Genomic DNA, 17048 nt, shown 5'->3' with positions numbered 1-17048 from the left:
GAAGACATGAGAAGAGAATCATGAGACTAGCCTTGTAATTCTTCTAAGACAACCCCCCAGTACCGACTTCATCTAGCCCAGTACCCCAAGAAGTCAGAAGTAATGAGTGTGATTACAAGTAATTACCCAATTAAGATCAACAAACACCTCTTTCCTTTGCAATGCAATATAATTGTCTTCCTTTTGCAATGCTAGATATGACGAACATAAGGAAAAAATTCTAAATGGCCCTGCCTCCAAGGAGTTTATATTCTATTGAGGGATACCCAAATAGATTCATTTTTTTTTTTAAAAAGGGATAACTTGAAGAAGAAGAGAATATTAACAATTCCATGCAGAAGGTGACACCTCAAGAGCAGAGCTCCTGAGTTTAGATAAAGGGGTAATGAGGTACACAAGAGGTGGCAGTACATTCCAGGCATGAAGGATGGTTTATATAAAAGCATGGAGGAAGATATGAAATATCAATCCTAGAGCTAGAGGGACAGCTAGGTGGCGCAGTGGATAGAGTACTAGCCCTGAAATGAGGAGGACCCGAGTTTAAATCTGACCTCAGACACTTAACACTTCCTAGCTGTGTGACTCCAGAAAAGTCACTTAATCCATTTGCCTCAGCCAAAAAAAAAAAAAATCCTAGAGCTACAAGTCCAGTGTATCCAGAACATAGAATATATGGAATAAGGCTGGGAAAGTATGTTGGAGCTAGATCTCAGAGAGACTTAAATGCCAGGCTGAGGAGTTTGTATTTAAATGGCAATAGGAACTTCTAAAACTGTGATGGACACTCTGGGAAATTATAGTAAAGGAAGCACAAAAGGAAAAAAAAACACCCTTATTCTGCTTTGGTCACTTGTTATATCCCAGCTTCTGAAACTGTGGTTCAGGACACCATGTGGGGTCTTACAATTGAATGTGGGGGTTGAAAAAGTATGATTCATTATAAGTAAATGTTTGATCTGTATACCTATTTTATACATCTTTATGACCAGTATCATGTAAAATTTCTTGGGTGAAAAAAGATCAAGAGTGGAAAAAAGTTTCAGAAACCCTGATAGATGATCAAGTTCAAAGCACTTCCTTTGAAGTGTTTTGAACTTCCTCTCTTTGGGTCTTAGTTTCTTCTTCTGTAAGAAAAGATGGTTAAAGAGATGTTCTCTAAGGTTCACTCCAGTGATGATGCCATTAAGCTGGAAGACCCAATTCTTTGGTCTTTCTCTTGAAGCCATTTGGATCTTGTTGTAGCTTAGAATGTATCATTACCCTGCTCTTGGTTCTCCCTCCACCGAATTCAATTTGGCCAAACTTTGGCCCAAAGTCTAATGGAATTAGAGGCAGTGAGATTCCAGAAAGAAAAATGGAGATAGAAATAGGAATGGAACAGTGGGGCACCTAAAAGATGGGGAGAAGAAAGCATCCTGTCTTCTGTAGCTCTGAGAGTGCCCTCTAGTGGTAATTAAAGTGTCATCTCAAAACTTTATTTCACACCCAAGCTGGGAGAAATGGAGTCTCTTGGGGTAGTATGGGAAAGTATTATTGTCCATATTTTACAGATGATGAAACCAAACCTCTAGAGGCCAGATTATTAATATGTCCTGGTAACCTGGTGATTACAATATTTAAGCTATGGTAGTGAGGATTAATAATAAACTCAAAGGGAAATACAGATACATTACAGAATGTGACATTTGAAAGGGACTTTAAACCATAGATTATCAGAGCTGGGGAGGATCTTAGAACCTAAAATGTCAAGAGTTGAGAGGGGCTTAAGAACTTAGAATGGCAGAACTAAAGCACCTTAGAACCTAGAATATCAGAGCTGAGAGGGACCTTAGAAGCTAGAATGCCAAGGGCAGCTAGGTGGTGCAGTGGATAAAGCACCAGTCCTGAAGTTAGGAGGATCTGAGTTCAAATCTGACCTCAGACCCTTATCTGGGTGACCCTGGGCAAGTCACTTAACCCCAATTGTCTCAGCAAAAAAAAAAAAAAAAAAGAACATAGAATGCCAGAGCTGGAATAAAATTACAACTAAACGTTTGAGCTGCAAGGGATCTCAGAACTGAAAACAGTTGGAAGAGGTCACAGTACCTTTCCCCCTTTTTATTACTCATTATTTGTTTTATAACAAGATAAGGGAATTCCAATGATGATGCCATAGGCTGGATACCTGGGTCCTTCTCCTGATGTCATGTGGATTCTAATGTGTGACCTAGAATGCATTACTCTCCTGTTTTTGGTCTCCCTTCCTGGCCAATTTGCCCAAACCTTGGCCCGAGATATTAAGGATTAGAGGAAGTTTTTTTAAGAATGGAAAGGATATTTTTGGAAATGAACAGTAGAAGATTTCTAACCAATAGCAACTAGTTTTTCTCTTTGTAATTTTTAAATACTTCAAGGATATGTGCCTTCACTGATGTGAGTCTTACACTAAGACCAGTCATAATAGATAGTTTTATAAAATTCTATGACCAAAAAGTTCATACCATAGTGGCCAACTCTGTGGGAATCATCCTTTAGGTAGAACATTTCAGACACATGAACTCACTTAAAATAATCTTGTGAAAAAGACAAGGCAAAGATTATTAGTTCCATTTTGTAGATGAGGGAATTATTGTCTCAGAAAAACAAAGGTACTGGTCCAGTCACAATGCCAGTTAGGTCCAAGCCAGGTTTATATCCCAGGTCTCCTAACCCTGCAGTCTAAGGATACCCCTTTCTTACCCCATGTTTGCTCCCTTTTGCTTGAATCTATACCTATTCCACAGTGCTTTCCCATGTTGGAAATGGGCACTAAGTAGTTTCCTCTTTTCTTTAGGAATAAGGAAGTCAGTGTTCCCTGTCTTAGGCCCTAATCAGTTTATATCTGGACTACTGTATTCATTTCTGGTCATTAATAATTCATAGAATGGTGAAGGGCCTTGACTAGGCTATGCAATGATCAGTGGAAGGAACTCAGGATTTTCAGAGTCCCTCTAGTGGTAATTCATATCTTCAAGTACTAGAGCTATTAGGAGAGTTATCAGACATGTTTGGTTTGGTCCCAGAGAGCATAACTAGGAACAATGGGTGGAAGCTGCCAAGGAGCAATTTAGGATAAGCTTCTTAACAATCAGAGCAGTTCATGGGATGGGCTGCCCACAGAGGTCACACTAGAGGTCCTTATGCAATGGCTGGACAACCGACCACTGGCAGAAAACATTGTAGAAGGGATTATTTTTTCCAGCATGAGATGGGCTGGATCTCCTCCCTACAAGGTCTTTTCCAATCCTGGGATTCTGTGACTCTAGGCATTGGCCTAGGCACACAGGGGCATGGTTTCCGTGTGGGATAAGGATAATAAATGCCCACTGAATGAAGTTCACTATAAACAGAAAAGGTTCAGGAGGCGCTCCTGGTCTGAGGAGTCAGAGTCACAAAACAAAGCAACTGAGAAGCAACATCATGATTGTGCTGGAGCAGGATATACAGCTCTGACACCTGGAGAAGTGGGGAAGGGAAAGATGGGGGCAAGTCCCAAATCTGCCAGTCCCTTCCTGTGTGACCTTAAGGAAATCACTTCTATTCTAAAATAGGATGATCCTAAGGTGATACTGGCCTTGAGAGTTCTAGACCTTCTTTGTGGCATAGGCTGCTTGGATAGTCTGGGAAAACCAATGGAAGGAACCCTTTTCAGAATTATGCTTACTAAGACAGAACATACATAGGAAGAGAAAGTGGAGAATAAGCATTTAAATAGCCCCTACAATGTGCTAAGTGCTTTAAAACAAACAAATAGATATTATCTTCTTTGATCCTCACAATAACCCTGGGATATAGGTGCTGGTATCATTTCCATTTTACAATTGAGGAAACTGAATAAAATAAGGGTAAGTGATTTGTCCAGTGGTACACAGCTATTAAGTGTCCAAGGCCATATTTGACTCCAGTTTTTTCTGACTCCAGACCCAGTACTCTACCTACTGTGTCACCCAGCTACTTCAACAATACATAAGAAATCAATTATATTGAAATACAGTCATCAGAATATTAAAAATTAAATTCAGAGACTCTCTTGATATCTCTTTTGGGGATAGGATGGGGATAGACCCAGAATTAAGAAGTAAATTCTGTTTTAGGGGAAAGACAATGAGGAGACATTGAACAAAAGAACAGAGTCACTATCTTTTGCTGGGGTTGGACCCCATCTGGTATAGAGAACTGGGGTCCTTTTTGGAAAGGATATTTACAAAATTGAGAGCATGTGGCTTACAGTACCCAGAGCACACAAGTGTTGGATGAAGAAAATAGGGATATTTTAGCCTGCGGAAGAGACAGGATTTCTTGGACCTTCCCATGAAGAGGAATCAAATTTGACCTTGTTTGGTCTCAGAAAGACAGGACTTAACAAGGGCTAATGACTGTGGAAACAAGTTTCAGTTTGATATGAGGAAAAATTTTCTGACAGCCAAAACTGTCCCAAAATAGAAGGAGCAACCTCAGGGGGAAAGAAGAGAAGGAGGAAAGGAAACTTCCCTTTATTTTCCCTTCCCTATCATTAAACAGAGGCTGGATGATGGATGGGCAGAAACTATATGTGAAAGAATTCTTCTGGCATGGGGAGGGAGAGGGCAATAATGACACTAAATGGACTCATTTCACTCAGACACAATAACTCTGTGGAAATGGCTCTAAGGATATTCTGGTCATTAATTTTACACCTGAAGAGGTAAAAAAAAAATTTGTCCCAGGTAATCAGAAGATAGGAAGCATCAGAAATTTAGAATCATATTGAGCTGGAAAGGATCCAGAGAAGTTGACTGAGTCTATCTCTCATTTGGCAAATTATGTGCTTAGGGTCAAACATCTATTAAGTATCTGAGACAAGATTTGAGCCCAGGTAGATCTTCTTGACTTCAAGGCTAGCAGCATCCTGTCCACCAAACTCCCGACTCCAGAGTCAACACTCTTCCCACTATCCCGAGACTAGAAGAACTTTTTCCTGTGTCGCAATGCAAGGAAGCAGGAGAGCAGGATCTGAATCCAGTTCCTCTGACTGGATCGTGTCTCTAGGACCACTTCTAGCCCTAATTTAATTCTGCATGGTTAGGAAGCTCCTTAACTCAATGTCAGTGAAAAACACACTGCCACAAGGGGGCAGCATGGAAACAAAGATAAACGAATCTTCTCTGTCCTGATCCATCCCCAAGATGGGGCTCCCAAGTTTCCCTAAAGCCTGCCAAGGGAAAGAAGGCCCTGGGATCTCCAAGGCTGGAATAATTTTGCTTCTCCTGGGCACTCACTCCTCGAAGTTAGCAATGGGAGAGCACTCACTCACCATGGGCGCTCCTCGGTGGCCGATGATGGCTGGCTTCGGTCCCAGGTCTTTCTTCTCCATGATGCAGGGAGAAGAGATGGTGAGGGGAATCAGGTAGAGCACAAACACCACTGCGAAGTAGATAGTGAAGATGACCATCTGGGAGGCTGAAGAGACAGAAGAGAGACTCCATGAAGCCTCCTAGAACGAGAGAGCCCAGCAGACACACCCGTGTCCCCACTCTAGGCAATCGCACAACTGCTCCCCAACCCCGAATCCTGGAAGAGGAGCCAATGTCTGCCACCCTCTGCTCTTGCATGAAGTCCTCATCCAACAGTCTGTGCTTCCACTGCATTTGTTCATGTGGACGCCTGTCACAGTTGGACAGTGAGCTCTCCCTTCAGGAGAGGGGCTGAGTGAAGGCAGAGCCCATGGGAGGCAGTGAGATACAGTAGGCCAGAATTAGAGGGCTTGAGCCTGAATACTAAATAATTCTGGCTTCAGTTTCCCCATCTACAAAATGAGGAGGATTAGACTAGATGAACTCTAAGACTCCTTTCAGCTCTAAATCTATGAGTCAGTCAATGGGCTAAATCCCTTCCTCTTCTGCCCCCAATCTCTCCTGCCAGGGTACTCAGAGAAGCCCTGGGTGCAGCGGGCAGATTTCTTCTCTTGGGACAGAGATGGCACTTAGAGTGTGTGGATTATCTTTGACAGGCTAGACTAGAGACATAGCGAGACAACAGATGATTTTTTTTTTTCTTCAGTGGAAGGTTGTGGGACAAGAGGTTTGCAAACACATTCGTGTGCTCATGGGCCTTGTCCACACAATGCGGGGGATGTGATAAACAGGCGGTGCTGAATTTCAAAAACAACTCAAGAGGTGGGTGTTTTAAATAGACTGCTGTGTATATTTGCGTCCCACAGAAACCTTGAAGAACAGGGAGTCTCTTCTCTGTAGATTTCTAATGGTGTTCCTGAAAGCTACCTTCAATAATAACAATTATAGCAGCAACAACAACAGTAATGGTAGTAATAATAACAATAACCATAACAGTTAAGGTTTACAAAATGTTTTCTCCAAACAATTCTAGGGAAAAAATAATCCATGAATGTAGTGTTTTGTTGTTATCATGGGAAACCTGAGGTTTGGCAAGCTTCATCCCCAACACTTTCTAGTATATTGCCTCACCCTCCAGCCAGGTCTTAGATCCTGGGTCCAGGGACTCCTATTGTGTTCTTAGTTAGATTCCAGACTCCCCTCTCTGGGCCTGATTTCATAGGCCATAATCACTTGAGCAGTTGAGAAAACGCTTAGAAAGGAAAAGGAACATGGAACTGTGCGTCCAAGGTTGAATTCTGAATTGGGAAAGCCCAGGACATGCTTCTGACACATGGGCAATTCACTGAAACTCTTTGTAGCCCAGGCAACTCTCTCTTCCCCTTTCCCCTTTTGTCCATCTGTCTGTTTCTCTTTTTTAATTTTTAATTTTTTAGGAGGCAATTGGGGTTAAGTGCCTTGTCCAAGGTCACACAGCTTGTAAGTGTTAAATGTCTGATACTGGATTTGAACACAGGTCCTCCCAAGTTCAGAGGCAGCGATCTATTCACTGCATGGCAGGAAACCCTTTAAGACTAAGTTAACAATGATCTACATTAGTAGAGGGGTTTTCCACTGGGATTTTCCTGTACTGACAAAAATCATCAATCTAGTTCCTTTTTCCTATTTGGAGAGGGCCAAGACCAAAAAAAAAAAAGAAAAGAGGAAAAATAGAGAAAAAAAAAAAAACATTAGGCTTGAATCCCAGAGATCTGGTCCTGATTCTTGCTAGCTAGGTGATCTTAGGCAAATCACTCCCCTAGTTTTTTTCTGTAAAATGGAAGAAGTAATAATGACTCTACCTATTTTACAGGACTATTGTGAGGATCCAATGAATGTATATATTTATACATTGCTCAATCAATAAGTATTTATTAAATACTTATTAAGTGTGAGATCAGGAGGAGGGTCCAGTTGTAAAGAAGGAAACAATATCTCTCTCAAGGGACTGGCATTCTACTAGAAAAGACAATAAGTATATTATGTATGTACTTGTATGTTAACATGTAAATACACTGTGTTACATATTATATATGCTATGTCACATATAAATACAGTGTAACACAAATGATGTATGTTACATATGTAAATATGTGCAACATCCATTTAAAGGGAATAAATACAAATACATGCAAATCAGTGAAATACCAACTAGTCATGGGAGGGAAGGCACTAATAGTTGGAGGCAAGATACCAGGAAAAGCTTCATGTAGAAGATGGTACTCTCTGTGTATAATGTGTATAAAGTATTTTTTAAGCCTTTTAGTGACACAGACATGTAAGCTACAATCAACCATCCAACTCCCTCTCTCTATGTGATTTCCCTGATGCTTCCTAGGGAAGGTCAGTGAAAGGTGGTGGCGGGGTGTTGGAGGTGAACAACCTCTCTCAACCTTTATAAAGTATTCTGTTTTTAAAGACCCCTTTCAGCTCTGACAGTCTAAGATTCTATGAGAAAAGCACCAAATTAACACCACCTCTTTGACCCTACACACCTTCCCTCTCTTAGACCAGACAACAGCCCTATAGGGATGGTTGTGAGCAAGGCCAAATTATCTTATACTCACAGACTTTTTCAGCTCTTGCAAACTGGCCTGCCACAATCCAGGAGAGAGTGGTTACAGCTATTAGGGCTCCAACGTGCAGAAACGGGGCTGTACCCTAAACATGAAACACAACATTTCAGATGTTAGCCCTGCAGTACAATCCCAGAGAGAAGGGAGGGTTAGGGGCTGTCATTTCCCAACCAGCCCCATCCTAAGAGCTTTGGAGGAAGGGGTTCTTACAATTAGCCACATATTTGCTCTTATCTCCTTGGAAGGTTCATGCAGCAGGGGCTAGCTTGGAAGAGATATGAGATACATAGGCTGCTTTCTGGATAGCCACAGGCAACTCGGAAATGGGCTTCAATTACTATACCTTGAGCCATCTGGCACTGGAGGGCAAAGGCAGGACAAGTCGGGGTGGGTGCAGTTAGAAGGAGGCAGATTACAGTTCATAATAAAGAACTTTCTAATAATAAGAACTTTCCCACTATAGAATAGATCGTCTTCACAGGTAGTAAAGCTGCCCATGACTGGAGCTGTCCAAGCAGGGAAGCTGTAAAGGTTCCAGTGCTTAAGGGGGTTGAACTGGATAATCTTGGAGGTCCCTTCCAGTTGTGAGATTCTATAATTAAATGTAGTAGCAGGGTGTAGGAGACCTGGATTTCTGGTCCTTGCTTTCTGCTACACATTCTCTATGGGACATTGGGAAAATGACTTCCTTTTTGGTACCTCAGTTCCATTCTCTGCAAACTGACAAGGGATAAACTAGATATTTTCTAAGGGCCCTCCCAGCCCTAAAAATCCTATCATCCCCCAGACAATTATGTTTGGAGACACAATTGAAAGAATCACAGACTTAGGGTCAGGAGAACCGAGTTTGAGTCCAGGCTCTGAAACTCTCTCTCTCAATGACTCAGGGCAAATTCCTTCCCTGCTATGTACCTCAGTTTCTCTATCCGTAAAAGAAGGCAACTGAACTAAACAACTTCTAAAGGCCTATTTTTTTTGTTACCTTTGACTTTCTAGGGTCTTATAATTTATGAATTTCTCCCATAGCTGAAATCAGTGAATATAGTGAATACAGATTGACTTCCCCACCCCATCCCCAGCTTTGGGTCAGATGGGCACCCTCTACTCACTTGCAATGATATTAGCAGCACAGCCCACTCATCATCCCAGAGCTGGGCTATAGAGGACACCGCTATGAGGGTCGCAATCAAGGCCACAGTCAGTGCCACCTGTAAGAAGAAGGGCTGGGGTCAAAGCTGGGGATGGGAGGAGTAAAGGGCTCCCAGGAAATCCTCTTCCTCATGTTCCCCTACTGGTTTCTGTATATGTGTGTGTGTTTGCATGTGTGTGTGTGTGTGTGTGTGTGTGTGTGTGTGTGTGTATACATCCACATGTGTATATGTATGTGTGTGTGTATACACATATGTATCTGACTGTGTATGAGGGTACAATCATGTACAATCATATGTAACTGGGTGCCTAGTGACATCTTGCAAACATAGGTTTGACTAGCTGTGAACTTAGCCACGTGTATAAGTGTGTGTCTCTGCATGTGTGTGACTACACAAGTGGTATACAATTATGTGTCTGAGTACATATCTGAAGAGCACAGGTTTGTGTGATGGTGTATGTGTGACTGATGGGCAATCAGTGTATGTATGTGTGTGTGTTTATGTATGAAGAGTACATGTACACAATTGGATGACTCATATATGGGGGAGAAGGGATAAATGGAAAGAAGGAAAGAAGATGAAAAATCACTTTGCTAGACTTCAGCCTCCACTCAACAGTCTCTGGGATCAGTGTCTGGAAATGACAACACATGCTGAGACTGAATGAAGTGGAGCCTGGCTCTCTGGGTGGGATGAGGGTAAGTTATCTAAGACCTTGGGAAGGCTGTCACCTGAGCCTCAGCAGCCTAATGTGACATGTTTGATAACAGTAACAAGAAGCAAGAAAAATAAAAACAGAAGCCTGAGGAAAAGGTTCTGTTTGTATGGAAGAGGAGAGAGAGAGAGAAAGAAACAAACAGAGACAGAGATAGAGAGACAGACAGACAGAGATTGACTAACAGAGGCAGAGAATCATGGAGACAGAAACAAAAGTAAAAAGAAACAAAGAAAGAGAAGAAAAAGGAGATAGCTACAAAGGAAGAGATAGATGAGAAAGAGACAGACCAACAGACATAGAGAGATAGAAGCACGAGAAAAAAGGAGGCAAATAGAAAGAATGGAAAGAGGATGAAAGAGGAGACAGCTACAAAGGAAGAGATAGATGGCACACAGAGAAAGAGACAGAGAGACAGACAGTCAGACGGACATTGAGACACAGACTAGTAGAGAGAGAGTCACAGAGAGAGAAACAAGAGATAAAAAGCAGATAGAGAAAGAAGGAGGATGAAAGAGGAGACAGCTGCAAAGGAAGAAACAGAAAGAAAGAGAAAGTCACAGAGAAAAATGGAGACAGGGAGAAAAGGAAGGGAGAAAGAAAGAAGGAGAGAAAAAGAGAGGGAGGGAATAAAGGAGAGAGAGAGAGGAGAAAGAGAGAGAGAGAGAGGAAAAAGAGAGAGAGAGAGAGAGAGGGAGAGAGAGAGAGAGAGAGAGAAAGAGAAATAGGAAGGGAGAGAAAGGGAGAAAGAGAGAACATGAACACACACCCTTGGCTGGAGTCAGGGGAACTGGGTTCTTGTCCTAGCTCCATAACCCTAAGCAAAATATCTCTATGCCTGGATATTTTGTCACTGCTCATTAAAAAAAAAATAATAATAATAATAAAGGGATGAAAATCCACTGAAATTCTTAGGTTAAAAATTCCTTTTCTGTTTTTTTTTTAAAGTATACAGGTATGAAGTTTTATATGTGACATATTTAGACTCATTGGCAGAGCCCAGAGAAGAGTCAATATCCAGAAGAAGGTAGTCAATGGTGTCAAGTGCAACAAAAAGATGTGGAAAGGGATGAAAATTGGAAAAGAAAGAAAAACTATATGGCAATTAAGAGATCATATGATTACTTTGGAGAACATTTCATGTGATGTTTCCTCATATCCTTCCAGCTCTGACATTCTATGGTCTATGTTCCCCTCTGGAAACCCCGGCATGTCTGCGGCTCTGATGCTATCCCCACAAAGCCTGGAGGAGGCAGCACAGAGGAGCTCTGAGCCCCTGCCGGTGGTGCCAGCTGGCATGTTTCTCTCATCCTCCAGCCCTGAAGCTGAGAAAAACGAATGCCAGGTGGGAAGCACAGGAGCCCAGGGGAAATGTTCAGTTCTTCTGAGAAGAATGAGCAGGAAGATCTAGAGTGAGGGTGAGGGGATGGTGTCACAAGGATGAGAAGGGCTCCTGTATACTGAAGGCTAGAAATGGCTTCCTTGGTGAAGACATTCTCAAGCTTTCTGGAGGTTTAAAGAGTTCTCCTAACAACTCTTCGAGGGAATATCTATATTTCCCATTTTACAAAAGAGGAAGCGAAGGATCAGAGAGGCTAATTGACTTACTACACTAAGTAGCTAAGCCAGGATTCAGGCCAGGGCTCTATTCACTGGCCCACATTAATTGTAATTAGCCGCTCCCTCTGAACTCTTCGTGGTCTGGCCTTCAGCTCCCATGGTAGTTCTCTGTGGATTCTGGCAGGGGGTGATCTCCCAATATTAACTCTTTTCTCCTGCACTCCTGTTCTCCTCACTGTTCTTTTCTCTTCTCTCCCCTTACACCCTTGGGACGACAGAGCCCTTACCTTGTGAAGCCAGTGGAGGTGCATCTGCTGTCCCACAGCAATGTGACAGAGGGCCAGGATCTGAGGAGACACAAAGATAGAGAGCTTTCAGACTCCCACTGAAGGAGGAGAAACCAAGGGGAATGAAAAGGAGGCAGATTTCAGCTCAATAGAAGGAAAAGCCTTCAAACAATCAGAGCAGTCCCACAATGGGACTAATTCTATTTTGAAGATAGTGAGTTCTTCCGTCTCTCATCAAAATCAAGAATCTCAGAGCTGATGTCATCTTGCAGCTAAATGTCATCTTGTCCATTCCACATACCTGAGCAGAGAATCTTTCTTCTTTGTTCCTCTTGATTGACTGAGTTTCCTCTTGAAGAACTCCAGAGTTTTGAACTCACCCTCAGACAGCTTATTCCAAACTCAGAGATCTCTGACTGTTGACAAGTTTTTCCTTACACCCAATCAAAATCTGCCTCTCTCTAGTTTTCCCCATGCTTATAGCTCTGTAAAGATTGGATGCCTCCTTAACAGGGAAGTTAGGGGGGTAGGAGAGAAGGAGAATTCCTATCTAAATATGAGAGGGCTGGGATAGCTTCTAGCTCCAAGAATCTTGGGGTTCTATGAAATACTCCTGTGAACCTCTACAAAACAGGAGCCCACTTCTCTGCTGGGACCCTTTCCCTCAAACTACCTTGTACACAATGACTTTATGTTTATATTTATTCTCCATACGGTATGTTCAAAGGGTTTTAATGCAATTTAAAACTACAATAAAATTTTTGGGACAGCTGATTCTCTCTCTCTCTCTCTGTATGTGTCTGCTGTTTTCCCCTATTGAATTATAAGCTCCTTGCAAGTAGGGATTGTTTCATTCTTTGTATTTATCTCCACAATCTAATACAAATGCCTGGCATAAAGTAAATGCTTAATAAATGCTTACTTTTTGACTAACTGACTGGTCACTGGTAGCTCTATCCAATAAGACCAAGCATTTGCTAAGAGAACTTCATATGGACCAGCACCCACCAGAAAGTCTTTTCCCTATCCTACAAAGTCCAGCTCAGGGACTACCTTCCTTCAATAGGATTCAGTTCAAATTACAAAAGCACATTCTCTATAATGTATCTAGAGGTCATCAATTTGAACCTGAGCAAGAATCAATCTATATCTATTTTGCATCTTTCTTTGCATATCTTCATAGAGGGGGAACTTATTACTCTGAGACAGCACATTCCACTTTTTAGAAAGCTCTAATCATCATGATTGTTTTTCTTTTATCAAGTCAAATCTACCTCTCTATAAACCTTCCCTCCTTCCCAATTACTCCTAATTCTGCTCTCTGAGGCCTTCTGAATAGGTGTACTCCTTTTACAGGACAGTTCTCCAAATACCTGAAGACTTCCCCCTCCCCTTTTCCCCTTCCCCTACCAGGTCTTCTCCACCCTGAATAGCCTTAGTTGGTTCAAATAATCTTTAAATGGCATGAAATTGGAGCCCTGCCTCTCTCCAGGATGTTCTCCAATTTATCAATGTCTTTTGCTAAAATGTGCTGCCTAGAAAAACCTTTTTGTCTAAGAGCTGGCTCATGCCAATCTTGCAGTTCATTCAAACCTCTAAATCTTTTTTCAAGAACTGTAGTTTAGCCACTCCCCTGCCATCTTATTAAATAGTTCAAACAGAGTAATAACACTACATTTAGGCCTATTAAGTTTCACCTTATTAGATTTCAGTCCAATGTTCAGCCTGCTGGGATCTTCTTGGGTACTTTATCATTTGATGTATATTAGAGCTCTCTCTCTAAGTCTGGTGTTTTCCGCAAATCTGATAAGCATATCGTCCAAACTTTCACCCAAGTAACTGAAAACATTGTTGACTAACACAGAGTAAAGATAAATCCTTGGGACACTTCATAAGAAACTTTCACAACAAATCATTAATAGTTAGTTTCAGTCCATCTGGTTATTCCATTATTTCAAAATTACTTAACTATATTTTCATCTAGTCCAGAGGCTGATAACATTCTCCCGTGCTGCATGAACCAGATTAAAATGTAACTGAGAAATAATTAATAAAAATAAAAAAAAAACACAATGGAATATAATGTTAATATGTGGGTTTCTAGGTTCATATGCAGATATCTTTATGAACAGTTCAGTGGCCTCCATTTCAACTGAGCTAGAAATCACTGGTTTTGCCTTATACATCTTCATTTTTTCCCACAAGAATAGTATGAGAGATTTCTGGATGAAGCCATGCTGGCTCTTTGTGATCCAGCTTCCTTATCTAAATGTTCACCAACCTTTAATAATAAATTCTATGATTTTGCTAAGAATCTGAGAAGATGCTATCGCCTTCTGTTTTTTTTCAAACTAAGCAATCATCTTCAATCCACTCAAACATCCTTCCATTAGTCCTGTTGCCTATTCATGCATCCATTCATCTATTTATGTATCCATCCATCCGTCTATTCAGAGGTTACTTGAAAGACATCCTGTCACTTCCGTCAAAACAGGGAATCCCCAAGGATCAGGGATCTTGTCTTGAAGGAACAACTTTATTCCCAGAGATGATTTGTCTTTCTCATGCTATTATGTCCTACTAGACATACCAACAATCCTGTGATGTAGGTGAAACCAGTGGCAGTGGTCAGAAGGATAGGAATGGACCAGTCACTCCAATATCCCATCCGATTATAGAGGAACCTGGGAAAAGACAAATAGAGTCAAAAGTCAGCATAAAAGTTTAAGGCTAAAAAACTGATGCTGGGACACAAAAACGTGAGAAGATCCCTAAGAGTTTTACTAGAAGCATAAGATGGAGGTGGGGGAGCAAGACAGAAACCAGTGAACACAGAATACTAAAGCTGAGAGGAATATATCATGCTGTGCAAGAAAAATCAGATCAAAAAGGAAAAACATATGAGAAAAAAAAACCAAGCAAACAAAAAACAACAAAAAGGTGAAAATACTATGCTTTGATCCACATTCAGCACCCATAGCTCTCTCTCTGGATGTACATGATACTTTTCATCAAGTCTATCGCAATTGTCTTGAATCACCTCATTCAATAACAACAACATCTACGTAATAAATTGCATCATTTTTGGAGAAGTGGGAGGTCTCAGGTTTGAATCACTGCTCACAGTGTCAGACTACTAAATGTATTTGTTAGTTTTGTTTTTTTTTTCCTTTTTTTTTCACTATGATGATCACATGGATGGGGAGGGATATATTTGGGAACAAAGAGGACAAAACCCAAAAGATATCACTTTTTTTTTTTTGCAAAAAATTCTCATGAATATTTTAATGAGCTACCTACATGACACAAAATTCAAATATGAGATTTTTTTGGACTGACTGCAAATATTGCCAAACTTGCCACTTTTAAAGCAAAATGGAACTTCTTATTCAGAGCCCCAAAATGTAGGGAGACCCTAAAAATGTCACTAAGAATTTTAAAAATATAGCTTACATAACTGGTAGGATTTTAAGGCATCAAAGCTGTTCATCTCTCACCAATCCTGGGAGGGTAATGGTCTTGTTATCATTTTGCAGATGAGGAAACTGAGCCTCAAATATGAGTGATTTGCCTATAATCACAGAGTTGGTTCATGTCAGAGTCAGGATGCACATCTAGACTATTAATTCCAAGATCAATGCTCTTTCCATCAGACTATACTGCCCTGATTCATCTTTATGTCCTCCATGAAAAGAAAGTATGAGATTCTGTCCATGAAATATTCAGGGAATATCCAAAGAATGGACTCATTCCCTCAAGTCGAGTTAAGTCTAAAAATTCTTCCTAACGCTGACATCCTGTGTTCTACCTTTTAACACCTTCTTTAGCTCTGGCTCAGTGAAAGAAGTGAGAGACTAGAAATCAAGGGGACCAATGATCAATCATAGGGAAATGAATAGTCCAGGCCAACAGATGGCTAGAAGTCTAATCAACAAGCATTTATTTGCTGAGAGCCTATGCTATGTCAGGCACTAAGAAAAAATTTTTAAAAGCAAAAATGAACCTTGCCTTCAAGGAACTCATAATATAATTGGATCTAATCTTATCTGGGGATATGAGGATGTGAGACCCAGAGAGGCCTCTGGGTCACTGAAGGGAGGAAGGTTTCCCCAGAAATAATCAGTAACATATAGCAAAGTCCTTATTCTCCATTCTAGGTTCATATAGTTTCAGTTTGGTTCCAGTTTCAACTTCCATTCTTTATAGGTCGACTTGGTTTGCAAGTTGAGCATTCATAAATGGCACTGCCTGTAATGTGCCACTGGGGAAGAAATAATGAGTCATTTGATATATCACTCTGCATTAATTCAAACAGAGAGGTGTAGTGTACATACAAACTGTCCTATTTTGCTAAGGCTAGATGTAAAGGAATATTGAAATTCCCAATGACAGTGAGGAAATGAGACTTCGCTGTTTCCAAGATAGATGGATTTGAGGGGAAAGTGGGCGGAGGGGAGGAGAAATGAAAATAATCCTTACTGTTTTGGAACTAATTTAGTAAAACCTATAAACATGAGCTTTAATTCCATCAATATACCTAATTAACTCAAAAAGTAGTGTTTTATTCAGACCAAGAATGAGATCTGTTTTTGAATCTTAGATCTACTATTTACTTGCTGTAGGAACTCAGGCTTAAACTGTTAAGCGCCTCAGTTTCTTTACCTATAAAATGCTGATAGCATGTAATGGTGGATAATGAGCTAGATATGGAATCAGCAGGACTTGGGTTCCAGACCCAGCCATGATACATAATGGTTGTGGAACCCTGGGCAAGTTTCTTAATTTACCTTTTAATGCCCAGAGCTCTTTAAACCAAGGAAATTACAAAAGGGCACAGAAGGTGGAGGGAGTAGCCTTATCAGGCAGTTAACTACTCCACGAAATCATAGATCCTATCACTACCCCTGTATTAGATGTCGGAGCCCTTTTCAGCTCCAAAATTCTGTCTAAGTTCCTTCCCAATTCTGATTGTCTATGGTTCATCTTGTCTCTCAGAGCAAAGGTAGGTGGCAAAGGAATGCTTGCCAATTTAACTGAATCATGTGCAATTCTGTGGGTCATTTGGAGATGCAGAAAAGGTGGTTCAGGGAAGTGAACTGATTTGCCCAAAAGCACACAGCAAGTTAGCAGAAGGACTGAGACTAACTTTAGTCTCCTAATTCAGTGATCTTTCTCAGCACATCATGTCACTCAGTGACTTGGAAGCTATGGAACTGTAAGAGAAGCTGGATCTTGAAGAGGAGGGACAAAGGGAGGAGGAAATATGGGGAGAGGAGAGAAGACTTGATTGATATAGTAGTATGTGACCCTTCCAATTTAGTTCAAGAAAGGAGAAATCAGCAGATATGCATTTAGAGCAAAGTTTTTAA

At 41.0% G+C, this 17048-nt stretch overlaps 1 protein-coding gene across 3 annotated transcripts in view; it reads right to left on the bottom strand.

Moving 5' to 3' along the window:
• Positions 1–17048, bottom strand: part of GDPD5 (glycerophosphodiester phosphodiesterase domain containing 5) — a 175752-nt gene that overhangs the window by 27851 nt on the left and 130853 nt on the right. For all 3 annotated transcript variants that reach the window (XM_051987088.1, XM_051987090.1, XM_051987089.1), the window contains exons 5-9: positions 14270–14363; positions 11680–11739; positions 9076–9174; positions 7958–8051; positions 5312–5457 (exon numbers count right to left, since the gene is read on the bottom strand). In XM_051987088.1, the coding sequence (XP_051843048.1) occupies positions 5312–5457; positions 7958–8051; positions 9076–9174; positions 11680–11739; positions 14270–14363 (493 nt within the window). The remainder of the gene's footprint in view (positions 1–5311; positions 5458–7957; positions 8052–9075; positions 9175–11679; positions 11740–14269; positions 14364–17048) is intronic.

Source organism: Antechinus flavipes, chromosome 3 (genome assembly GCF_016432865.1).
Source record: "Antechinus flavipes isolate AdamAnt ecotype Samford, QLD, Australia chromosome 3, AdamAnt_v2, whole genome shotgun sequence".
Classification (NCBI taxonomy): domain Eukaryota; kingdom Metazoa; phylum Chordata; class Mammalia; order Dasyuromorphia; family Dasyuridae; genus Antechinus; species Antechinus flavipes.
This window is presented reverse-complemented; position numbering and strand designations above follow the sequence as displayed.